The sequence below is a fragment of the Lacerta agilis genome, chromosome 14, assembly GCF_009819535.1.
Source record: "Lacerta agilis isolate rLacAgi1 chromosome 14, rLacAgi1.pri, whole genome shotgun sequence".
Taxonomy (NCBI): Eukaryota; Metazoa; Chordata; class Lepidosauria; order Squamata; family Lacertidae; genus Lacerta; species Lacerta agilis.
In genome coordinates this window covers 25,716,969-25,743,200 of record NC_046325.1, presented here as the reverse complement: position 1 = coordinate 25,743,200, position 26,232 = coordinate 25,716,969, and the positions used below count along the sequence as shown (strand labels likewise).

General features: G+C 43.2%; 1 protein-coding gene across 4 annotated transcripts in view; it reads left to right on the top strand.

Annotated features, from left to right (window-relative positions):
* Positions 1-26,232, top strand: part of KANSL1 (KAT8 regulatory NSL complex subunit 1) — a 145,254-nt gene that overhangs the window by 18,205 nt on the left and 100,817 nt on the right. For all 4 annotated transcript variants that reach the window (XM_033169854.1, XM_033169855.1, XM_033169856.1 and 1 more), the window contains exon 2: positions 18,916-20,302. In XM_033169854.1, the coding sequence (XP_033025745.1) occupies positions 18,999-20,302 (1,304 nt within the window). In that variant the 5' untranslated portion in view covers positions 18,916-18,998. The remainder of the gene's footprint in view (positions 1-18,915; positions 20,303-26,232) is intronic.

Here is a 26,232-nt window from a genome sequence, read left to right as displayed (position 1 = left end):
AGAAATTCTGTCAACCAAGTAAGCTTGATACAGTAAACACCTGGGTTCTTGTCTACAACAGGGTGGAATATATAGTGAAAATTTGGTAATGAAGGCACGGAAAAGTGAAATACAGTGGTACCTCGGGTAACAGACGCTTCAGGTTACAGACTCTGCTAACCCAGAAATAGTACCTTGGGTTAAGAACTTTGGATGAGAACAGAAATGGCGCGGTGGCGGCAGCGGGAGGCCCCATTAGCTAAAGTGGTGCTTCAGGTTAAGAACAGTTTCAGGTTAAGAACGGACCTCCAGAACGAATTAAGTTCTTAACCCGAGGTACCACTGTAAGTGTGATTGCTTGGGCTGGATTATGTGTGTATTTATTATGGGGTGTGATATATGGTTTAAAATGTCTCTATTTACATTTCATAATGTCATAATAGTGTTGGTTGTAGGACAGTGGCATTACATAAATTAAGAGCGTGAAATCTGAGGAAGTGTGAAGTTTTTTGTTTCAGTTAGAAGTTGACCTCAGCCCGTAGGAGTCCTGGAAGGCAGTGTGCCGGCAGATAAACAGGATTGAGTGCTCGTTCTCGGGGTGCAAGGGGATCCTTATTTATTAAAACTGTACTTATGAATGCATGTATTCATGCGTTTCATGGATAGTGTCATTTCCCCCCTGAACAAGCAATCTTTTACGTACACACGTCTGTTTCTATAGGCAAATTGAATTATTTGGATTTATAAAATTATGTTACTGCTTTCATAGACTTGTAATAAATTATTTTGGAGAAACTATACTTCTGTTAGGTGTTTCCACTATAGTCCGCTTAAGTCCTCTAGAACTTAAAACATAGACACTTACCTGGGAATAAGTTCCATTGAACTTTTATTGGAACTTAATTCTTTATACAGAATTGCACTCTTGTATCATAAGCTTTCATAGGTGTGGGCCTACTTTGCCAAATACATAAAGTGGGATTTGGCTACAAAAGCTGAAGCAGTAATAAATTGTGTTGGAAGTGCCAGAGGGTTCATTTTTGCCTCAGCAGATGGCTTCCCAACTAGAATTAGTTAACAATGTGATGCCTGCTTAAGAGTTAAGGCTTGGGTGCCCAATATATAATACAAATTAAAAAGGTTGTTTAAAAAGAAATATATGGTGAATTCTAATGGTGAATAGGTGTTAAATTCTGTCAACTTAATAGCGCATGCAGGTTGCTGCTCACAACTTGTTTTTAATCTCATTTGAAAGGCCTTTGCAACACCTGGGTAATAAACCAATTAATGACAACTGTCAAGAGAAACATGCATGTATTAAAAGTTCTTCACTCCTATTTTATGGTAGGGTCAGGCAGCTAGCAGCCTGGAAGCCCAGCCCAGCCCCCAAAGCATAACCTGGTGTTGCAATGACTTTCCTTACTATCGACCCCTTGTTCACTTTCTCCCAAGCTATGATAAGGACAAAGGGCTCCTTAACTCCCTCCTCTCTGGTGTGTACAGAAACTAAAGCTTCGGTACAGAGAGTCTTCTTTTCGTTACATACCTCGGCCACAGTCACATGATAGTGAAGCAACCAAAGGAAGTGTGGAGCTCTGCCAAGCCTCCACAGCATGAATGGCAACAGAGGAAAGGGTTCAAGAGCCCTTTGCTTGTGTGTCTGGTGTCTGTCATAGGAGTGAGTCAGTGGGTGGAGGCCCTGCTTCTTTCTGTTCAGTGCTGCTTCAGGGGCTGTCATGTAGAGGGTAAAGTCATGTTACAGAAGGGCAGATTTTGGTTGAATATCGGAGAAACTTCAATGGCAAGAGCAGTTTGACAATGGAACTAATTAGCCAGAGGGTGCTCTAGCTCTGGATTGAACATGGCCTTAAGATAGCATACATGACTCCCTCCTGGTTTGTTATTCTGTGATTCAGTTGAAAAATATAGAAGACAATGAGGGCTTTGCCTAATTTATTAATTAACAATTACTTACTGTGTATATCAGGGGTCAGCAAACTTTCAGCAGGGGGCCGGTCCACTGTCCCTCAGACCTTCTCGGGGGGCCGGACTATATTTATTGGGGGGGGGGAATGAACGAATTCCTATGTCCCACAAATAATCCAGAGATGCATTTTAAATAAAAGCACACATTCTACTCATGTAGAAACACCAGGCAGGGCCCACAAATAACCCAGAGTTGCATTTTAAATAAAAGGACACAGTCTACTCATGTAAAAACATGCTGATTCCCGGACCGTCCGTGGGCTGGATTGAGAAGGCAATTGGGCTGCATCCAGCCCCCGGGCCTTAGTTTGCCTATCCATGGTGTATATGATTCTCCTGTCTCTGCATCCATCTCTTCATTTTATCCCCACAACTGTGAGAGGCAGGTTAGACCGGGAGATAGTGAATAGTCCATGGCGAGGTTGCTGGCTAAGTGGGAATCTGTTATTACTTGCATGTTGCCTTGTTTGGGAGAATTGGCTTGTAAATACAATATATGCTTTGTTTTTAAACGTATCACCTGCCTTTCCATCTGCTCAAAGGTGGTGTGCCATTCAGTCAAAATCAAATGTATAAAATCAAATGTCCCCCAACAGCAAAATGCAGAGATAAAATTCAGCTCACAGTCCAAATGTCACATAAAGGAGACATCTTCACTTGCCTCCTGAGCACCGATAAGGAAGGAATTGTGTAGGCCTCACTTGAGAGAGGATAAGCATTGTAAATAAAAATAATTGATCCAGGATCCCATCAGTCTTAATGTCCCAAATAGATGTCACACAGAGCTGTCCTTCAGTAGAATGAATCTTACTTGGAATGAAGAATTACAAAAATATTGTAGCTCATGCTCTTATTTTATTTTTTACAAAATGCTTCTAGGTCGCCTTTAAGGGTAACAACAAGTTTAGTTTACAAACAAAACATAGTAAAAGGCAACTACATCCATAAAACCATTAATGAAGACAAACATTTAGCAGAAGAAATAAATCAAGATACGTAACTAACCAAACACATCTGCAGAAGAATAAAATTACTCAGAAAGCAGACAAAAACAAGTGGGTTTTCATCCTAAACACCTGGAGTGATGAGGCCTCACAGAGTTCAATTGGTAATGTGATAATGAGCACAATTGGTAATGAACAACCTAGCTGTTCTTGGGTGAGGGCAAGTGAGGAGGGCCTCAGTTTTGGCTTCCAACTTGTCTACGTGTGCTGTTGAATAGATTGCACTGCTGTAAGGAAGGGTGTGCACACTACACACCATTTTTGAATGCTCTAGATAGAAATCTATCTGAAAGTAGAACCCGACATACTGGGATGAATGGGTCCTAGCTCAACCCCACACTCTGCTGCATTAGCTTCTTTTTATGCAAAAGAGACCAGAAATGGCATGCCCCTACCTGGTGTCTGAACTGGTACCTTCATACAGTATTCTGAAATCCAGGCAGTGCCGGATTTACGTATAAGCTAAACAAGCTATAGCTTAGGGTCCCACTCTCTTGGGGGTCCCAATTTTTTAAAAAGTATTTCACTATTAACTTACTTCTTTATTGTATTTCAGTTCAACAATTACTTTGATAAAATACATATTTTGTTATGTGCAAATGGCTTTAGATACCTATTAGGTCCATAAATTACCAAAACAAAAAACAATGTCAATTTGTTGTTGACAAAGGACCGCTGGGCATATAAAGGGCCCCGTTACCTTCAGTACCTTAGGGCCTCACCAAACCTAAATCCGGCCCTGAATCCAGGTAGGAAAGGTCTGGTGTTTTTTTAAAGGTGCCACAGCAATCTTTAGTCTTCAATTACCGGTATTTTTTAAATAAGAGTTAGCAAGCTTGGTGGATAAGGGGAAATGGATGTACTGTATCTTGATTTCAGTAAGGCTTTTGACAAAGTCCCTCATAATGATATTGCAGAGAAGCTAGTAAAATAAGAACTGGACATGGTAAACTGATAGGTGGATTTGTAGCTAGTCGACTGACTGAACCTGAAGAGTTCACTAACGGTTCCTTGTCATCCTAGAAAAAAGTGACAAGTGGGGAGCCACTGGGTTCTGTCCTGGGCCCCTTGTTCATAGTCTTTATAAACAATTTGTTGTTCATAGTATTTATAAACAAGTTGGATGAGGTATTGGGGGGGGGTACCAATCAAATTTGCAGATGGCACTGAACTGAGAGGGGTAGCCAATGCTGCTGAAGACAGAATTGGGATTCAAGATGACAGTAACAAATTGGAGAACTGGGACTAAACTAACGGAATGAATTTCAGTAGGGATCAATGTCATTTCTGGGCACCACAATTTAAGTGGGATATTGACAAGCTGGAAAATGTGCAGAGGAGTGTGGCCAAGTTGATCAAGGGTCTGGAAACCAAGCCTTATGGGGAATGGTTGAGGGAATTGGGTATGATTCGCCTGTAAATGAGGAGACTAAGAGGAGATATGATAGCTATCTTCAAATACGGTATCTACAGGGCTGTCACATGGATGATGGAGCAAGTTTGTTTTTTCCTGCTCTGGAGGGTAAGAGAGATTTAAGTTACAAGAAAAGAGATTACGACCAAACATCAGGAATAAGCTTCTGCCAGGAAGATCTGTTTGACAGTGGAATAGACTCTCATGAGAGGTGGTGAACTCTCCTTCCTTTGAGGTTTTTAAGCAGGGGTTGGATGGCCATCTGTCATGGATGCTTTAGTTGCGATTCCTGCGTTGCAGGTGGTTGGACTAGATGACCCTAAGGGTCCCTTACAACTCTACAATTCTACAATTCTACGATTCATTATTTTTTAATGGGAAAGCTCTCAACCAAAATAATTTCAAATTAAGATAAAGAACACAGTTAAGACTGGTGTATTATATTCAGTGGCACCTTGTTTAGGCAGTTCTACCTAGACATGCAATTTTCGCATATATACCAGTTTTTAAAACTCTTGGTTTTATCCATATTTTGAATTCTGCTTTTATTGCTGTTTTAAAAACAAATATTTTATGCAATGTTATGTAAACATCTTAGATTTTTAAAAACAAGTTATGTATAAAGGTAAAGGTACCCCTGACCATTAGATCCAGTCGTGTCCGACTCTGGGGTTGCAGCGTTCATCTCGTGTTACTGGCCAAGGGACCTGGCGTACAGCTTCTGGGTCATGTGGCCAGCATAACTAAGCCGCTTCTGGTGAACCAGAGCAGCGCATGGAAATGCCGTTTACCTTCCCGCCGGAGCGGTACCTATTTATCTACTTGCACTTTGACGTGCTTTCAAACTGCTAGGTGGGCAGGAGCTGGGACCGAGCAACGGGAGCTCACCCCGTCGCGGAGATTCGAACCGCCGACCTTCTGATCAGCAAGCCCTAGGCTCTGTGGTTTAACCCACAACGCCACCCGCGTCCCTCCACAAGATATGTATAAATCTTGCTAAATAAGTAATTCTCCTTGAATATACGTTTCAAATGAAGTGGCTCAAATACCACTTGAATTGTAACTTTAAGACTGTCTTCTTGAAACATTTATCAGACTTTTCACATACCCATAGCTATTCTTAGGTTATTATTTTCCTAGTTATCTTTCTCATTTAGGTATATAATTTTGAGATATACCCTCTTATATTCTTTGGAAGTTGGTAACACCTGTTTAAATGATTCTGAGTGGCTAGGGAGTGTTATTAGACATTTTCCCACTATTCAACCATGCATTTATCCATACTTGTCCTTCCAATGTTGCTAAGCAGTTTCTTAATTGGAACAGTTGTGGTCACTCTCTGATTGCCGTTTTTGATGTGCTAATTTTGTAAGTATCAGCATGTACATTTATCCACATATAACTCTTAACTTGAGTCTTCTGGAAAAGAGTAATGCATTGAACTGAATATACAAATGCAGTATTTTTTTTAAAAAAACTTTTGAGGATGGAAAATCCAAGAAGCTATGTGCTCTTGGCCTGTAGCAGTTTCAGTTCAAGAATGAAAGTCAAGAGGCTTCACTTTTCCAATTAAACACAGTTATTTTGCTGTAATTCAAATACTAAAGGTGTTTAGGATTGTGTTCATATGTCTGAATAATGGGAGGAGTAGAAGGTTTCATCCTTGCAGCAGCCCATGCAAATTCTTAATGGTCTGCTGTCTCCTATGTGATAGGATCTTGCACACTCAGTATAGCAGATATGAATTCATAAAGCCTGTGAATGGGGTTTGCAGGATCAGGGCCATTGTCTCTTTTACATAGCTAATGCTCTTTTGTGGTGAAGGGGTGAGAACAGGTTTGTGGCTGGAACTACAACTGGAATTGCCTTCACTGTAGAAATCTGACAAAAGGTTGATAAACGTTTGCCTCGATAAAGGACTGGATGAAAACCAACAAACAAACCCAATCCAGATAAGACTGAGGCACTGTTAGTGGGTGGTTCCCTAGGCTGGATGGGTGGGAGATCTGCTCTTGATGGGGTTACACTTCCTGAAGGAGTAGGTCCGTACTCCTGAATCCTTTGCAGTTGCTCAAAGCTCAGGTGGCCTCAGTGGCCTGGAGTGTCTTCCATCAGCTGTGGCTGGTCTTGCAGCTATGCTCCTATTTGAACAGGGATAGCCTAACTACCGTTGTCTATGCTCTGGTAACCTCAAGGTTATACTTCTGCAATGCGTTATACATAGGGCTGCCTCTGAAGATGGTTCGGAAACTTCAGTTAGTGCAGAATTCAGCGGCCAGGTTGCTCACTGGAGCAAGATGGTTTGAGCATATTACACCGATCCTCGTCCGACCACATTGGCTACCAATTCACAGTGCTGGTTTTGACCTATGAAGCCTTAAACAGCTCAGGGCCACAATACCTCAATGACCACCTCTTTCCATATGAACCTACCCGGACCCTGAGATCATCTTCTGAGGCCCTTTTTTGTGCCGTCTCCTTGAGAGGTCCAGAGGGTGGCAACATGAGAATGTGGCTCCCTGTCTGTGGAATGCTCTCCCCAGGGAAGTTTGCCTGGCGCCTTCATGTTCCTTTTTAACCAGGCCTTGATTGACATCCTATTAAAACGTCTTTTTGGGCTGGGGGGGGGAGTATTGGGTTGTTGTTTTGATTATGTATTTTGTGGTTTAATTTTTTGATTTTATTCTGTGAACCATCTTGAGACCTCCCGGGTGTAGGGCGGTATATAAATTCAATTAATAATAAAAAATAATAATGGAAATGTAGCAATTTGTCATGCATTGCTTGTGTAAACTGCTAGTCTCTTGCTGCATTTTGTATTGTAATATGTGAGAGGGGCAGCCCCAGATGTCCTAAAGGATGTGGTTTCTGGAAAAGGCCCTCCTTAGATCAGGGTGATGGTTATTAACTGGGGTTGCCTATCTGCGGCTGATTATCTGGATCTGTTTCAGTCTAGTTTCAGGTCTGGTTTAGCACAGAAACTGCCTTGTTTACAGTGTGAGTTATCTATGCTGAGAGAGGGATTAGGGAAGTGATGCCCTGTTGATTTTTCTTGGACATCTCTTTGGCTTTCACAACTGTGATTGTATTCATCTGGTTTAAGGATTGAGGTTCACTGCATTGCAGTGGTTTTGTCCCCTGTCTGGATAGTTTATCCCAGACGTTGGTGCTGGGTGTGTTGTTTCTCAGTTCCCTGGCATTTATGCTGCGGATATTTACATGAAGTCATCCATGTCAGTGTGCTGTTGACACCCAGGTCTCTTTCTCAGTCCTTTACATTGGATTCAGGTGACGCAGTAGAAGTGCCGAACGGTGGCTGGGCTTAATCATCAGCTGAATGAGGGCCAATAAACTGCAACTCCATCCTGACAAGACAGGGTTACTGCTGGTAGGTGCACCATTTGTGTCAGTAGTTATTTGGCTGATTTGGACATGGTTGTATTGTTCCCTGGAGAAATCAGGTTTAAAATTTAGGGAGCGCTCATTGATCTAGCTTTGTCCCTGCAGGCCTATGTGACCTCTCTGGCATTGAGTGTCTTTTGGTTGATGCTGGTAATCCTTTATGGACAGGGGCAGCCAGGTGAGAGTAACCTATGCTCTGACACTCTGCAGGTTAGATTACTGCAATCTGTTGCGCGTGGAGTTGCCTTTGGAAACTGTCTGGAAGCTGCAGTATATCTTGCAGCTGTTATGCTGCAAACTGGGACCAAGCAATGGGAACATAACATTGCTGGGCACCAAAACAAGTTGCTGGTGCCTCTTTCCAAAACTCTGGGATTGAAATGCCTGAAGGATCACCTGCCTCCATATAGAAGCCTGCCTGGATTTTTAAATTTGTGGAGGCCTTCCTCTTGGGTGACCCTAGCATCTGAAGTGAGGTGGGTGGCAACAAGTACCTGCTCAGAGGCAGTGGTATGAATTCCCCAGGGCAGTGTTAGAAATTAGCCAGGCACGTTTTGCAACTGGAAAAGGTCCAATTGTGACCACATGGAGATCTCTGGATGCCAGGCTGGCAACTGGGGAAAACAAAATGTCACTTGGAGAAGGAGGTGAAACATTTTCATTAAAGCTTAGTTTTATTCTGGATTGTTTTATTTGATGTTTTAATGTGTTGCAAACTGCTATGAGATTTGTTATTTGAAACAAAAAGCAGTATAGAAATGGAATGAATAATAATGATAAATCCCGTGGCGGTGGGGGAACGACGCCTAGACATTCCATTGTGGTGACCACAGCCCAGGTTTCAGGTGCCATTTGGCTATCAGATTATATATCTGAGTTTCTAACACTGCCTCAGGGAGGTCCAGCTGTGTGGAAGGACCTCCAATGTCTGTTTTGATATTATTTGGTGTCGGGAAGAAAACTTTGTATTTTCTGAGGCTTTTCTAATAGCTTTGCTTCCTTTGGAATATATTTTATGCCATTTACATGGTTTTAGAGTTGTTGTTTAAAAATGGATTGTCTGTTGTTGTTGTTGTTAATGGATTATATTTTTAATGAATTGTATCTAAGCTCTCTTGGGGAAAATGTATTTGAAGACTGAAATATAAGTTTTATAATTAATAAAATCACTTTTTGCTCCAGCAGCAATATGGTGTGGGTTATCTGGCTGAAACTGACATTGCTGCAGTGGAGTTCATGATTCTCCATCTGTATATCAGGTATATATTTATGACGGGAGCATCCAGCAAGCACTCTCTGTATCCTAGGAGGGCCATAGTGAAAAATTATAATGTGGACAGTTTTAGGATTTGGACTTGCTGCTTCTGTGCTGGCGATGGAGTAGAGTGTGCTTTCAAATGCACTGTTATGGGTAAGGTTTAGCTATGTGGTGGTAGGAAATGGGGATGAGAGTATAATTGCAGTACAGTGGTACCTCGGGTTACATATGCTTCAGGTTACATACTCCACTAACCCAGAAATAACGCTTCAGGTTAAGAACTTTGCAGCGGGAGGCCCCATTAGCTAAAGTGGTGCTTCAGGTTAAGAACAGTTTCAGGTTAAGAACGGACCTCTGGAATGAATTAAGTACGTAACCAGAGGTACCACTGTATAACTGTATGCACTGATGCTACTGAAGCAGAGGGCTTGATGCTGAAGGTAGCACATGAATAAAATTCAAAGTGAAAATAGCACATCCACCCAGTATTAATGTTAGTTAGCTCAATTTGCATTTCACATTAGAAACAAACTGGTTTAATGTGAACCAGCACACTGCTTAAAAGAGCCCACTTAGTTGCTCCTCTGTTGCTGCTGTTGCTTGCTGTCTGAACCCAGACTCCATGGTTTGTTTCTCTCTAAACAAATCACAAATAGTAATCCCAACAGCGAAACTTGGCTACTGCTTGTGGTTTGTTTGGAGACAAACAATCAATGAGTTGGGGTTCAGATGTTGCAGCATGCCACACTGGCTTGATTTCTGGTAATGGGGCATGCAACAGCACACAACATAGTTGCATTCAACCATAGTCTGTTTTTAAATACAGTTGTGACATGCGAACCAGGCCTTTGTCTCTTGAGTCTTGGTGTTCGCTAAGAAGGCTTGCATTTTTTGACAAGTGTCAGAATGCTGGGTGAATTCTTTGCCTAATTTATCCTTGATCTCTTGGGATCCTTTTTTGGCTGTTGAAAGCATCTTGCACATTCCTCCTGAAAGTGGTACAGAGCAACTGGAAAGCTTCAGATCTCGTGTACTGTTATGGCTTACAGTATGAGCTAGGAAATTCCTGGTTCAAATATATCCTTCAGTTCACTAGGTCAGGCATGTCCAACTCCCAAGACACTGTGATCTTCTCCCAGTATAAAAAATCTGGCAGTGATCTACCCATTGTCATTGGAGGGAGGAGAAGCGCGCATGGGGGAGGATTGCACAGAGTTTTTTAGCTTTTCCCCTGTAACTTTTTGTACATGATAAGGATCCCGTGATCTACCAGGATCAGCCAGGGATCTACTGGTAGATCGTGATCTACTGGTTGGACGTCCCTGCACTAGGTAGTCTTAAGCAACCTGCTACTCTGCTACTCCCCATCTTCAATATAAGGATAGTAGCTAGCCTACACCTCACCTACTTTACAGGGAGTCATAAGTTTCTTGAGATCATTCCCGCATTAATCAGTTTGGGCACTCAGAAAGCATAAATGCCAATTGTGGCCGGCTTGCTGGTCTTGAGGCACCAGTCTTGCTTTGTGTGCAAAAAGTCTTGAGTTCGCTTCACACACTGTTTTGTGTACCAGGTGAAAGAGGAGCCATTCCTTTAATTGGGGTGGGGTGGGGTTGGAGGGCTGTAGCTCAGCTTTACATGCAAAAGTTCTCCCATCAGCTGCTACAATCTTCAGGTAGGGTGGAGGAAGAATTGTTTGAAACACAGGAGAGGGCAGTGCCAGCCAGTGTCAATGATACTAAACCATAAGGATGGAGGGTTGCATACAAGGCATCTTTTGTGTCTCCAGAACGAATTCATCAGACAATTTCCACATATTGCTTTTGCCTGTTTGTGTCATTCCAATGTTTTGAAGTGCAAGCTTCATTCCTTTGGCATCTCTGGATCAGGGTGGCGGTCTTCTTTCTGGCTACTGTAATGGCACCAGCTGTTCGTTTAAAACCTCTGCTTTGAAGTCCTGAGCAGTACTTCTGCAGCATATACCCTGTTACAAAAGGTGTTAAGCACTTGGTTTTGGTGTACGTTTAAAATTATAAATTAAGTACAGTGGTACCCTGGGTTACGCACACCCCGTGTTGAGGACGTTCGAGTTGCGAACGCCCGCAACCTGGAAGTGTTTCCGGAGCGCGCGATTTGTGCACAACCCCCAAATGCGCAGAAGCGCTCAAATCACGCTTCCGGGGTTGTTGCTTTTTTGTGCGTTCCGTACCGCGACCTAGAACGGATCGCGTACGTAACCAGGGGTACCACTGTATTCCTAATCACACAAGATAAATAAGTTGGTGGGTTTTTTTTTGCGTAGTTTGCACTCTGCCATTTTCTTTGGAAGCATTCTAGCTCTGTATTGTGCGGGGTTTTGGTTTTTTTACCTCTCCTTCCCCCTCTTCCTGCAGCTGAATACTCGGAAGTGATCTTGTGCTGCCTGGCTGGCAAAAAGTAGGGTAGGCATGCTTATAGGCATGAAAACTTTTGTCGGGGCTGACCTGAATTAATTGATCTATATTGAAAGCAGGGCAGTCTGTGTAAACACCACTAGGGAGGGGACTCTAGTTCCGCTTTGGTGAAACTGAATGTGTGAATGCGGGGACACTTTTATTCCTGATTTCTTCTGAGCAGTGTTAGAAACTCAGATATGTAAGCAGGGTGGATAAAAATCAACGATTTTTAAAAATAATAATTAAAAATTGGATTTTTACAAAATTTAAATAGTATTTTTAAAATAAAATGCTTTGGGAGGAAAATCTTCCTAAAGATAGTTTTCTATTTAAGTTACATTATAGTCCAAAGGCCATTCATCAGGAAATAAGGATTTGTTTTAAGTTTTGAATGTGTGCTAAAACTCAAGTTTTTTTCTTTTTAAAAATTGTTTAACCACATCAGTTAACAAACATGGTTACATATGCTATAATGTTATTGTTTTAGTTAAATAAATTGTTTAAATTGTTATTAAGTACAGCAGAAAAGTTGTCCAAATATAAACAGTTAACTTATTAAACCTCACGGTAATTTCATAATTATCCACCTGTGTATTTCTAATAGTATAACTAAATCAGTAATTTTTTATAAAACTTTAAAAACTACTCTGAAAATTTATTATTCCAAAAATGAAACCATCTGGTTGTAAATATTAAGATTATACCAGCAAGAATGAGTCTTTCTGTAAAAAAATGATTTAAATAAGGTAAAGGGACCCCTGACCATCAGGTCCAGTCATGTCCGACTCTGGAGTTGCAGTGCTCATCTCGCTCTATAGGCCGAGGGAGCCGGTGTTTGTCTGCAGACAGCTTCCGGGTCATGTGGCCAGCATGACAAAGCCGCTTCTGGCGAACCAAAGCAGCGCACGGAAACACCGTTTACCTTCCCGCTGGAGCGGTCCCTATTTATGTACTTGCACTTTGACATGCTTTCGAACTGCTACCGTGTTTCTCCTAAAACAAGACACCGTCTTATATTTTTTTTCGCTCAACAAAACACAGTATGGCTTATTTTCAGGGGATGTCTTATTTTAACCGGGTCGCATTGGTACGCTGCATAGCCACGCCTCTCCAGGCTGTTTTAATGGGAGGTACCACGTCACTATGGCTTATTTTCGGGGTATGGCTTATTTTTGGGGAACGGCTTATATTTTGCAAATGCATAGAAATCCTGCTATGTCTTATTTTATGGCTATGTCTTATTTTAGGAGAAACAGGGTAGGTGGGCAGGAGCAGGGACCGAGCAACGGGAGCTCACCCCGTGGCAGGGATTCGAACTGCCGACCTTCTGATCAGCAAGCCCTAGACTCTGTGGTTTAACCCACAGCGCCACCTGGGTCCCTTACTGACTGACTAGTAATTTACTGTAAATCAAGTCTTACTGACTAGTGATTTAAATCAATTTGATTTAAATCAAATCCACCCTGTATGTAAGCTAGGTGCCAAATAGCTCCTTAAACCAAGGTTGCAATTGCCAAAACGGAATGCCTAGTTGCCATTTTGGGGCAAAGTCTTGTTTTTCAAAGGATTGATTGACAGTTATTGATTCTCCGTTAAACATCCGGCTAGTTCAGGTGACAACCTTGAGCTAGGTTAAGAGCTTTGAGAACTTAAATAAGAAAAGTCACTTGATCCAGGGACAGTCCACATATATATTGGCCGATTCCTACCTCTTTTTCTTAATGCTCAGGCTGCACAGGGGAAAAAAGCATTTTGGTTCCTGAAATTCATTCTTATTGTGCAGATTCTATGGGATGGGGGTATTAGTGTGTGAAAACAGTCAAGGTCCAATGATCCCCAGGCATTCCCCACCACATGGTGGAGATGTCAGGCGCCATCCTGGCACCCAGGTATCTTGACTTGGTTGCAAGTGGCCACTTGTTGTTGTTCAGTCGTTCAGTTGTGTGCCTTGCGCCTGGCTAATTTTGAACACTGCTTCCGAGGAGCACAGGAGTGGCTTCATGGCCACCCCAATTTTATCCTGACAACATTGTTTGAGTTCAGAGAGCTTGGCCTAAACTTCAGCTTCATGGCAGAGGTGGGGATTTGAGTCTAGGTATCCTTGATCCACTGTGCTAGGGGTGGCAAATGTGGTGCTGGATAGCAGGGATGGTGGTAGTTGTATAGTCCTTCAACAACTGCAGGACATCATACTGGCTCTCCCTGCACACCCTATTGCAGGCATAGGCAAACTCTGCCCTCCAGATGTTTTGGGACTACAACTCCCATCATCCCTAGCTAATAGGACCAGTGGTCAGGGATGATGGGAATTGTAGTCTCAAAACATCTGGAGGGCTGAGTTTGCCTATGCCTGCCCTACTTCTATGAAGTTTCCTTGGAACAGGCAGATTTTGGCATCAGGTGTCCCTCCACCCCACCCCCACAAAGGAGAGAGTGACAAGCCATATTAGAGTTTGAACTTTTGATGAGTCATCCAGGAAGAGATCTCAGTAAGGCAATTCGTTGCAAGATTAAAGTGATGACTTACAATCCCCAGAGCAGGTAATGTTGCCCGAGGAGGCTGCAGAGAAAAAAAGAGAGGAGGTTGAACTCTGGAAGGAGGGAAGTGTGGGCAGGAGGAAGTAAAAGTAATATGTTGCCTTGGCTTGAACAACGAATGATTCTGCCCTTGATTGGGGAACTAGCTGTTCTTCCCCACCCAACTCCTGCCCAAATGCTGGGTTGCAGCTCCGATAATCCCCGGCCATTGGCCATTCTGACTGTGGGTATTGGAACAACAGATAGGCACCAAGTTTGCCACCCCTGTTTCTGCAACTGAACATGCTACACTTATCTTGCTAGTGAATGGATAATGCAAATTAAACAACTAACCATCTCCAAAACGAAATACAGCCCCCCCCCCGGACACCACTTGCTGGAATTCATACTGGTATACAAAAAAATGTGCATGTTTAATACAAGCGACAGGATAAATGCATATTTTGGTGTCAATAAACATTTTTGGAATCAGATATAGACCAGGATGAATGCGCAAGCTCTTAATACTACATTTCCTTGAGAGTACAGACATACACACTGTAATGTAACGCAAGTATTATTGACGGATATGACCCTCGTGAGGGATTTGACCCTCATTATTCTCATTCAGTAATTCCTCTTGTGTTGAAGAAGGGAAATATTGCTGTCAGATGAAATTGCTGCCTGCCTAGCTCCTCCTCCCCCCCGAAAAAGCAGATGTTTAAAAGTGTTGAAATATCTAAATGTTCAGCCTTCGATTTCAGCTCAGCTTGCCACAGTTAAGCACGTTGTTTCTTCGGTACAGATGTCCATATATTGGGTGCAGTCCTATATATCTATTTACCTGGGAGTAAGTCCCAGTGGGACTTGCTTACACCCACCCACACCCTATGACTGCACAATTTGTATTTGTATAACAGCAGAAAGTGACTCTTCAGAGGCATTTTGTATGCACACAGATGTTTACATGTTATTATTTCGTTTAAAAAATGCAGCATATAATTGTTTCAGTTGAATTACCTAACATTTGAATACCAGTGCCTCAGTCATAAAAAATAGATTTCTCTCTCTCATGTTGAGTCCTTACTTGTTGCTTTAATTCATCTATTAGTAATAAATCCCAAATTTTGTAAGCCCAGTACCCAACTACAGGCATGATGGTAGATTTCATTTTTTGTGCCATTGCTAAACAAGCAGGCATTTAACACACTTGTGATTTAATTTCTTAAGGAAGCATTTTATAGCCTCAGAATTAATATAACACCATGCCATTATTAAGAGATCAAAATTTAACTTTTATTCATAATCTTTTTATTATTATTATTATCTTTATATCCAACCTTTTTCTCCAAGGAGCTCAGAGTAGCAAACATGCTTTCCCCTTATCTCTGATAACACTGTTAGGTTAGGTTGAGAGGCAGTGAGGGGCCCAAGGTCACCCAGTGAGCATCATGGCCAAGTGGGGATTTGAATCCTAGTCTCAGGTCCTGTTCCAACAAACTTAGTTTCTGATTTTTACATACACACACTGTCATCCCCTCAATCCCACCCACATTGGCCTTGCATTTTGCTTTACTATCCTTATGTTTGTGAGATGTGGGGCTTTCTCCATAGTGGCACCTGCCCTGTGGAATGCCCTATGCCTGATGCAATCTGTCAGATCGCAATGCACTCTTTGTTTTTAGGAGGTTGCCAAAAACATGGCTATTCAAAAAGGCTTTTGGTTGAAATTCCTCCCCACGGTTTATTTTTCAATCTTGTTCCTGTTTTGACTCCTGTTGTTAGTTTATAAAATATTGTGGTTTTATGATGGTTGCAAGGAATAGGGTGTAAGGTAGATTTTTAAATACAGCATGGAATTTTCCGCTTTGTTACCCACCTTGAGTTCCGTTCTGGAAAGAAGACAAGGATGTAAGCTTTTAAAGTAAATAGAATGCCTGTCCTTTATTGACTGTGTTAGCCTGTTGAAACAAGCACGCATACAATGTTTAATGATCTAGTAAATTGTAATCCTAATGAACCTCCCCCTGTCCCTATGACTTAGTATTTGCAAGTATTTCAGTTGTTGATGAGGAGTCTTTGGTGATAGCAAGTGGTTTTTGTTGCAGGTGTATAAAAAGTTTGAGATGTGCTTTAATTTAGGGTGAAGATTGGTTGAATGAAAGTGCGTGCTACAAGAACCAGGCTGGTGCTCATGTTGTTTTCCAGGAGAGGTGCTTATGCCAGGCATCTCTGTAATCAGCTGTTAGATCCGCAGGCCCTACTGCAAATTGTAGGCCTTGTTGTAGCTCCCAAGGAACAAGGGGTGTCTAGAATGGACTGCATTTCAGTCTGACTTGGTACTGAGAATGACGTCCTTCCCCACTTCATCAATTATTCCAACAATAATAGAAAAGATTTGGCGTTGCTGCTAAGCCATGATGGGCCTTCTATAAAAGTTTGTACGCAGGGCCTTTTTCCATTCCAGTTTCATAACGGATTACCTGAAAAATGTATACTGGGAGTGTTTGTGAAACAAATATAAAAGTGGCGCAAATTGTTGTTTTAAGTAAAGTTAACCTCCCAAGCAGATGAATGAATGTAATGATAAATAAAACATTTCCCCCCAACGTGCTGTTTCCATGAGGTGTGCTATATCTTGTCAGTCTACAATTGTCCACTTGAGAGAACAAAGTAAGTCCTAAACGTTGACCCCTGATCTAGTAAGTGTATGGAAGCAACCTTTTGCACACGTTGCTGTTGTGATGCTCATCTTGAATGTTGCTGAGCTGGTTGGTTGCATCTTGACATACCTAAAAAGAAATGTGGATCTGGGGCCACCTGTGTTATCTAACTGTTTGCAACGAAAGCAGGATTGATGCCGCTCTTTTCTACACCCACTTGCATAACAGAAACGGAACAAGCAACTTTAAAACCTGCTTTGTGTCTCCCAATAGAGAAGAACCAAGTATAATGCCATTATTTAAATCTCTGGCAGAACTATCTTTAGAATACTGTGCATAGTACTTTCATCCCATCTAAACAAAGAGCTGAAAAAGGGAGAGGGAGGCAATTAAAATGATCAAGGGCTTGGAGCACTTTCCTGTGAAGAAAGGTTAAAGAGTTTTTAGGGCTTCGTTATCAAAAGGGAGGGATGCACTAAAGGAACTTTGATGAGCAGGGTTGGGGAAACTGGTCCTCCCGAAATTGGACTACATTGCAACTGCCATCAGCCCCTAGACATATGGCCAGTAATCAGGAATGATGGTAATTATGGTCCAACATCTGGAGAGCCACAGGTTCTCTTTAGTTTTCTGTCATACCACTTTTTGCTTTCCTCCCCCTTAATGAAAATCCCTAATAACTCTTCAGCCTCTCCTCCTCAGAAAGGCAGTGATAGAGATTTATAGAATTATAGATAGATTGGTAAAAGCAGTTTGGATTAAAAATGGTTGATCAATACTAGAACTTGAGGACACTTAATTATATTGATTGATAGTAGGTTCTGTTTCATAGCAGATCAAGTCTTATCAAAGGCCCTAATAATTAAATTGAACCTTCTCTTTCAGTGGGAGTCAACCTCTGATATGAGATAATTGGGACAAAATGGAATGGCTGTCCTCCTCATGCTGGATAGCTCAGTTGGTTAGAGCATGGTGCTGATAATGCCAAGGTTACAGGTTCAATCCCTGTATGGGACAACTGCATATTCCTGCATTACTGGGGTTGAACTAGATGACTCTCAGGGTCTCTTCCAACTCTATGATCCTCTCGTCAGCATTTGGTTTGCCACTGGAAAACAGGATGCTGGATTTGAAGACCTTGATCTTATCTAGCAAGGCCGTGTGTGTGTGATGTTTCATTTCATGGAATTTTCAGATTCTGAGGGGCATCCCAAGCCATGATCTGAACTAACCAGACACTCTAATTTTGGCTGGGGGAGAAGAGCAACAGCTTCACTAAGTTCATACTTTTGGAACACAAGACTTCCAAAAATTCCAAAACAACTCATATGCTTAATTGGAACCTCTCTTTCTTAGCAAGCATCTAAGAAGAATGAAGCAGTGGTGGGTAGCGTGTTGGACTAACTCGAGACCTGAGTTCAAACCCTCACTCACCTGTTAAAGCTCATTATATGACCTTGGGCTAGGTCATCACCTTGGGAGAAGGGGGAGAACAGCATATTGTGCCTTCAGCTCCTTGCTGGGAAAGGCAGGATATCAATAAATAATAGTATGTAATTAGATCAAGCTAAACGTAGGAGATGGGCAGTACAGATGCTTTGCTTGCAGCCAGGGAAGAGACCTTTAAAGGAATTGGCTTGAACTTCTGATAACTGAACAAATTCCGCCCTCCACCCCCAAAATACAACTGCTTTTGGTGTTCTATGATTTCATTCTGGGTCAAGACAACTGAAAGGCTTTAGGTGTGGGGTTGGTTCTGATTCATTGGGTGAAAGAAAAATACATATCCCTGGACTGGTTTTGTGGTTGGGTTTACCTTCTCTCTCTGCTTATAACCATATTCCAGTAGTAGCAGTATCAGCTTTGAGTCTTGCCTGTGTTGCAGGGCTCCCTGCATGGTGTGGAGTGCCACACTATATTTTGCCCCTCTCCTTCCTCCACAGTCTGCCTCTCCATTTGTATTTTCCCCAGCCTATTGGCTACCCATTCTTACTGCATTTATCCAGTAGCTGGTTGTGCCTTTCTTTGTTCCTGCTTATCACACTGCTGTTCCTTTTGCTCACTGTGTCTGCCGCACCATAAGGTCTTGCTACTTCTGCGCATGGTGGTTTGCATACCCTTTCAGTGGAACCTGAGGTGTGACCTGCAGGGGTTGGGAAAAAAGCATTATGCACAGTAATTGACTTGATGCTGAAGCTGCACTGATTTCTGTGCTTTTAACACTTTCCCTCCTCTCTCTTTATCTGCTTCTTTCTAGGCTGCCCTCTGGCGAGGCAGTTGGAAACAGCAGAGCTGGCCTCTGCAACGGGAGAGGCAGGACTTCCCGTCTCTCTGTGCTGAATGGCTACTATGGCGCCCGCTCTCACTGACGCAGCAGCTGAAGCTCACCACATCCGGTTCAAACTGGCTCCCCCGTCCTCCGCCCTGTCTCCTGGCAGTGCCGAAAACAACGGCAACGCCAACAACATCCTTGTCGCCACCAACGGCACCAAGAGGAAAGCTGAGGATTCGAGCCTAGACTTCCGAAATAACTCTGCAAAGGAGGAGCTGGGAAAGCTGCAGCCCCTGGTGACGTCTTACCTCTGTTCGGATGTGACTTCGGTTCCTCCGAAGGAGTCTCTGAAGCTGCAAGGGGTCTTCAACAAACAGACAGTCCTGAAGTCTCACTCTCTGTTGTCTCAGTCCTTCTTGAAAACTAGCGACCTCTTGGGGAGGCAACCTGTGTTGGAGCTGTCCTTGGAAAACCTAAAAACCATGAGTACTAGTAGCCCAACTCCTCTGCCGCAAGCACCCGTCAATGGCTTGGCTAAAAAGTTGGCTAAGAGCAACAGCTCCGATCATGAAAACTCTGCTTCGCTCAACGGTGGGAAGCGTGTTCCTCCTGCTGCGACCCTCCAGGATGTTGATTCTAGTAGCCCTGGGGGGTCTGATTTGGGGGACCTGAAATCTGGTTTGACCAACTGCACTCTTCCACACAGAAGCCTTGATGCAGAGCATACCGCTCCCCTTAGCAATAATGGCACTGCAAATAAGCGGAGCCACAGTTCCCCGGAGCAGCAGCATGGGCTTGAAGCGGGTGGAGAGAACAGGCTGTTGCCATTATCTGGTGTGCCTGCTTGCTCCAATCTGGGGAGCAGCAAAGCAGAAGAGCAGAAGATCTCTTTGCCGAGCAATTCCTTCAGCACCCTAGATTCAGATACGAGGACGAGGGTGCTGCTGCGGCGGCAGGCGGACATTGAGAACCGGGCTCGCAGGCTGCAGAAGCGCTTGCAGGTGGTGCAGGCGAAGCAAGTGGAGCGGCACATCCAGCAGCAGCTGGGCGGCTTCTTGGAGAAGACTCTGAGCAAGCTGCCGGCTTTGGACTCCCTGAGACACAGAAGTCAGCTCATGCTGACCCGCAAGGCAGAAGCTGCCTTGAGGAAAGCTGCCAGCGAGACGAGTACCTCGGAGGGCCTGAGCAGCTTCCTAAAAAGTGACTCCATCTCAGAAGAACTGGAGAGGTTTACCGCCAGCGGGATGGCTAACCTGCGGTCCTGCGAGCAGGCGTTTGACTCCGACGTCACGGACAGCAGCTCGGGTGGGGAGTCTGATATTGAAGAGGAGGAACTGACCAAAGCAGACACTGAACAGCACCATGTACCACTGTGAGTAGCAACAGGTGTATTTACTTCCAAGTAAGGAAGGACCAGCAACAAAAATTAACCAGATAGGGATAAAACAGAGGTTTTTGTTTTCCCCCCAAAGTTAAGTCAGAAGAAGTAGGAAAGTTTATGCCATAATAAATTGGTTAGTTTCAAAGGTGCGACAGTACTTTTTGGTTTTTGCAGTAGGAAGATTAGGTGTGAGAGTGATGGTATCTGATATAAACTCAATTAATTATGCTTGGCTGGAAGGGATAGCATCACCTCCTCATCTTTAACTCCACAATAGGGATTAAGGCCGCTAAGAACTCCAGCCACCTTCACTCATCTGCCTTTTTACCAAAGGCAGGAAGCACTAAATACTTTTTTTCTCTACTTGCTCCCATCTACTCCAGCTCCCTGGTCTTTCACAACATACATTGTGAAATATTGCTTATAGTTTTGTTCAGAGATAGGACCATGCCTCTGCCTGCTGGAACAGCAAAGGTGGTCTCTAGAAATAGCTCCTTCAGGGCAAGACAGAGGTTGTTGGTGTGAAGTTGTCCCTGCTGTCTGAATCCAGGCTTTCTGTTGGTACAAATTTAAAAGCATTCCAGCCCTGTTTGGTGAAAACCGAGGCCTTTTCTCTGGCAACTTGGGGAATATTGATGCATGAATGACTTGTGAGATGTGGGAATTCCTTTTGCAACCAGGGATCTACCACTTGTTTGCTAAACAGATAGCAAGAGAGGATCAAAGATCTATTCTGTCTTGCACTGGAGATGGGGAAGGGAATGGAAGGGAAGGGAGGGTAAATAGGGTGTGGGGGATCTTGCTGAAAGCAAGAGGTGTTTCTGGAATTGGAGAAGGCATGGAAAGGAAACGGAGTAGGCAGGGGTTTAGGCGTTGAAAGTAATGGCTGTGAAGTGGTAACAACTGGTTAAAGAAGCAGTAAAATGCAGCTCAGCAGCATATTGTGCCCTTTTCTTTGTGTCTGCTTTCATTTGGGGTCCCCCCTCTATTTAATAGGAATTCCTGTGTAGACTTTGCTGTCTGGTATTTACCCCAGAGCTGGTCCGAAGCGCTCTCAAATAATGTGCTAGTTAAAACCCTTCCGTCCTGGGTCAGTGCTTATCATTGCCCTAGATCGGCTGGAGACAATGCCTTAATTATTTTGTGAATGAAATAATACTAGAGCTGTGGATTGGAAAAGACTGTGCCTTCATCTTATCAGCGCCTTGTGATAAATTAAATTGGGGTGTTGCTGTCCGGCCATTCATTGAAAGTTTACAGTGACTTCAGGAGCCAGCCTTGCCTGTGCACGTGTCTCTTCCCTAAGCAACACAGAAAATCTGCCCCAGCAGGTCTTCTGATTATCAAGATAATACAGACTATGTCAGGGTCTTACAATGGATTAAGTTGTCTGGTAGGGGTGAGCAGACTACAGCCTTGTGGGTGCCGCGCTCTCTTTAATTAGCTAGAGATCAAGGGTTTACAAGGAAGCGGCATTGTGGGAGAATGGAGCCAGTCACAAAATGGTGGTTCAAGATGCAGAACCAGGTACACCAGAGTCTGTGCTGACAGGAAAGGCTGGGTTCATGCGTGCACAGCCGTTGCACATGTTTACAAGTCCCCTATTGTCTCACAATGCCACCCACTTACGATGTGAGGCTACATATTAACCTAACATAAACACAGTACAACTGTGTCATCAGTATAAATCAAGAACTACCAAGTGTAGGCAGTGTAGATGAAGTTAACATAAAGAAGACCAAATGTTCCAAGTCACACGTATAACATAACTCTCGCAGATATAGACAGACAGACTTAATTGCATTGTTGAAGGAATTCAGAAAATGCGAAGAGATGGATGGGGAAGAGGGAGGCTGCTCTGGCAGCTGTGGCCTCCGTTATGAAGGGCTTAATGATGGTGTTGTGTAGTGAAGCTGTAGAGAGCAGAGGCTTCCCCAGCATGCAGAGCAGTGTCTGGGCTGAGGCTGGCTGGAAAGAAAATAGCCCAACTGTCTGCTCTTAAAACAGCATTGCCCTGGGCTGTGTGGCTGGGGCCAGAACTCTCCTCCCCATGCATAGGCGCTCATGAATGCAAGGATGCAAAAGAAAGAAGGAGAGGAGGGGATGAGAATGAAAACCAAAATTTACAACTTAATTCCTGTGCTGATCATGCACACATGATTTGAGTGGTCAACCAGTGGATTGCAACTGGCATTCCTGTAGCCCCAGACCTAGGGGCTTGTTGCACAGACAGACATTTTTCAGAGGGACAGATACTTATTTTGTAATGAAAGAATGACTGAGTTGAAGACGGCGGAATGGATGCAGGGTAGATTCCAGATTCAGCAAAAATAAGATCTTATTTATGTGGGGCCGTGAGAAGTACAGTATAGGCAAAATTCAGCTGCTGGGTCAGTGTCTTTATAGTATGGATGGCATCTGACAAACCTATGCGTGTTTTGGATATTGTTCAGTTCAGTACTTGGGGCAGTGTTTTTGTTTTTACGTTTTTGCAGCAAATTCTGTGAAATCATAGCCTTTATTGTCCCAGTGCTGGCTTTAATGCTGGGAGGTGGCATTTGCTGCAGGGAGACGAGAAGGGGCATGAATCTGATCAAAGCTAAAAAGCCTTGACCTTATACCATTGGGCTCTTGCTGTAACTGCTCACAAAGCCAATGTGATACAATGGTGTCATGCATGGTCTGCAGATTTTCTGCTGAGTGTGGCTGAGCCTACGCCTGCTGCCACAATCATCTATATGTCTGGCAGACAACCATGAACTTGTTGTGTGGACATGCGAAGCTGCCTTATATGGAATCGACTCAGTGGTCCGTTTAGCTCAGTATTGTCTGCACTAATTGGCAGTGGCTCTCCAGGGTTCAGGCAGAGGAGTGTTTCCCAGTCGCTGCTGGGGATGCCCACAGTTGATGCCTGCATGCATAGCCTCATGTAACCTCATTGTGGTAACCTATGACTTCACGGTAGCTCTTATAAGACGCCTCTGTATCAGACACCCGTGCTTTCTCCCCCCTCCCCCCATTATCCACAAGTGATCAATTACTTTTCACAGCAGTCCATATGCTTTCTGCTGCGGATGCCCTACTGTTTTTTTCATGGGAAAAATGTGCTGTGTTGTGTGGATTCTGCTTTGCGAGATTTTAGTTCGATCTCCGAAAGCCATCTTATTTTATTTCAGATGCCATATTCATATTGCTAGTTGGTTAAAAGCAAACATGGAATAAAAATGCTTTGTTGTTGTTGTTGTTGTTGTTCAGTCGTTCAGTTGTGTCCGACTCTTCGTGACCCCATGGACCAGAGCACGCCAGGCACGCCTATCCTTCACTGCCTCTCGCAGTTTGGCCAAACTCATGCCAGTCGCTTCGAGAACACTGTCCAACCATCTCATCCTCTGTCGTCCCCTTCTCCTTGTGCCCTCCATCTTTCCCAACATCAGGGTCTTTTCTAGGGAGTCTTCTCTTCTCATGAGGTGGCCAAAGTACTGGAGCCTCAACTTCAGGATCTGTCCTGAATGCTTAGTCCCCTTCCAATTATAATGTTTTGGCTCCAAGGTTTACCACTCTCCCTCTACCCTGTACTACAAGAAGCAAGTGACAGACCATTTGGGGTATGATGAAATTAATGTATGTTCATTTAGTATGTGAAATTGTCGCTTTGATGTTGCATTTGAGACGAAGTCTTAACTGTTCATTGGTCCATGTTCTCATAGCTTCATATTTTCACTTCTTGGGGTCAGAAGTGATGGTCTCAAAACCATAGAGCCTTTTGATTCAAGGGGTTTATATTTTGGTGTAGTGGGGTCAACTGCCTTCAGAGAGATGCAGTCTTGGAGAAGCGCACCTGCTTCTGTTTACAGATAAAGGAAATACAATGGTACCTTGGTTTAAGAACAGCTTAGTTTCTGAACAACTTGGATTAAGAACGCTGCAAACCCGGAAGTAGGTGTTTTGGTTTGGGAACTTTGCCTTGGAAGCAGAACATGTTGAGTGTGTTCCATTTGTAAATGGAGTCCCCCGCTGCTATGGGAAAGCAAGCCTTGGTTTAAGAACGCTTTGGTTTAAGAACGGACTTCCGGAACGGATTAAGTTCGTAAACCAACATACCACTGTAAGCCTCTTTAGTGTGTAAAATTAATAGGGCAGTAGAATTAATAACTGGATAATTCTGGAATGTTAGTGCCCTTTCCTTTTGTCTTTTTGCCTCAAGCTCCAAAATAGCATTTCAGTTCCTTTCAATAGTGTGACCATGTTGTAGCATTGTGTGTTTGCTCAGTTGGCAGCTTTCCTAGCCAAGGCAGCTTTCAGTCTTGGTAGGACTTGCTAGTCACACATTATTAGGCCTAGATAGTAATGTGCTATTACTGTAGCATTAATATATAGTAATTAGCCAAAATAAGGATGCGGGTGGCGCTGTGGTCTAAACCACTGAGCCTAGGGCTTGCCAATCAGAAGGTCGGCGGTTCGAATCCCTGTGACGGGATGAGCTCCCGTTGTTCAGTCCCAGCTCCTACCTACCTAGCAGTTCGAAAGCACGTCAAAAGTGCAAGTAGATAAATAGGTACCGCTCAGGCGGGAAGGTAAACGGCGTTTCCGTGCACGGCTCTGGTTTGCCAGAAGCGGCTTAGTCATGCTGGTCACATGACCCGGAAGCTGTATGCGGACAAACGCCGGCTCCCTCGACCTATAGAGCGAGATGAGCACTGCAACCCCAGAGTTGTCCGCGACTGGACCTAATGGTCAGGGGTACCTTTACCTTTACAAGCCAAAATAAAGTAGTGCCGCTCTTTCCAGCAATACCCATTCACTGCTGTCTTTGCTGCTGCTAGCTTTCTTTGTTCGCTTGGCATTTGCATGTCATATCCTATTGGATATAGGTGGCTTTTCCCTTACCTCTTTTCCTAGGAATCCATAGGGGAGAGGTCACAATGCTTCAGACTCACACAGTCTCTTCTCTACCCCCCAGCACAAGGATTTGTGGATCCCCCGCCCTTGTTGCCTAGAGACATTTGCTGTTTCTCATTGGCTGTGGTATGTATTGGTAGTTTCGTGGAGGCAGATTGACTTAAGATGGTTGGATTCTCATTATAGTAGCATTCCGTTACTGGCCTGTTTTCAGCTTGACTGATCTGATGCTATTTTGGAAACGATGTGGTTTGCCCCTGTGTGCTACCCCTAATGAGATCGGTATTGCCAGGGTTTTCAGTAGCCATGCAAGCTTTAATTGGTAGATTAATCAACTGAATCTTTAAATCAGGATTTAAAGAATTGTGCACAATTCTTAATCAGGTAAGGCAAATGGTAATGGATCAAAGAGTAAGAGTAGACTTTTATTTTTATGATATTTTGGTTTATTTTATTTAGAATTCTTTATATATCACAGTGCTTCACATGATTAAATAAAACAATAAAAATAAGGTGTTTTGCTGCAGTTCCTCCTGAGGTCAATTATAGCTTGGTATACTATTCGTAGATAAAGCCCTTAATGATGGTCTTGCAATAAAGCTAAAGCCTACTGGGAAATGATATATAATGAATTGAAAAGATGTTTAAGATAAAATTTGTTTAAAAAACCCCCAAAAAACTCAGAAGCTTTTCTTTTGGAAAATAAGGGATCAGCGGTACCTAAACAATATAGACATTTATTTATGTATGCAGCCACGGCTGCGAGAATGGTATTTGCCCAAAGATGGAAAGAAAAGTCCCGACAAGAGAAGAATGGCTACAGATATTAATGGACTATGCAGAAATGATGAAACTTACCGGAAGAATAAGAAACCAAGACAACAAACTCTTTAATAGGAAATGGGAATATTTTGCTGAATATTTACAAACTAATTGTAAACAAATCAAGACATTAGCAAGATTGTTGCAAAAACGTGCATTTGCTAAAACTTATATGAAATACATGAGAACAAGTATAAATA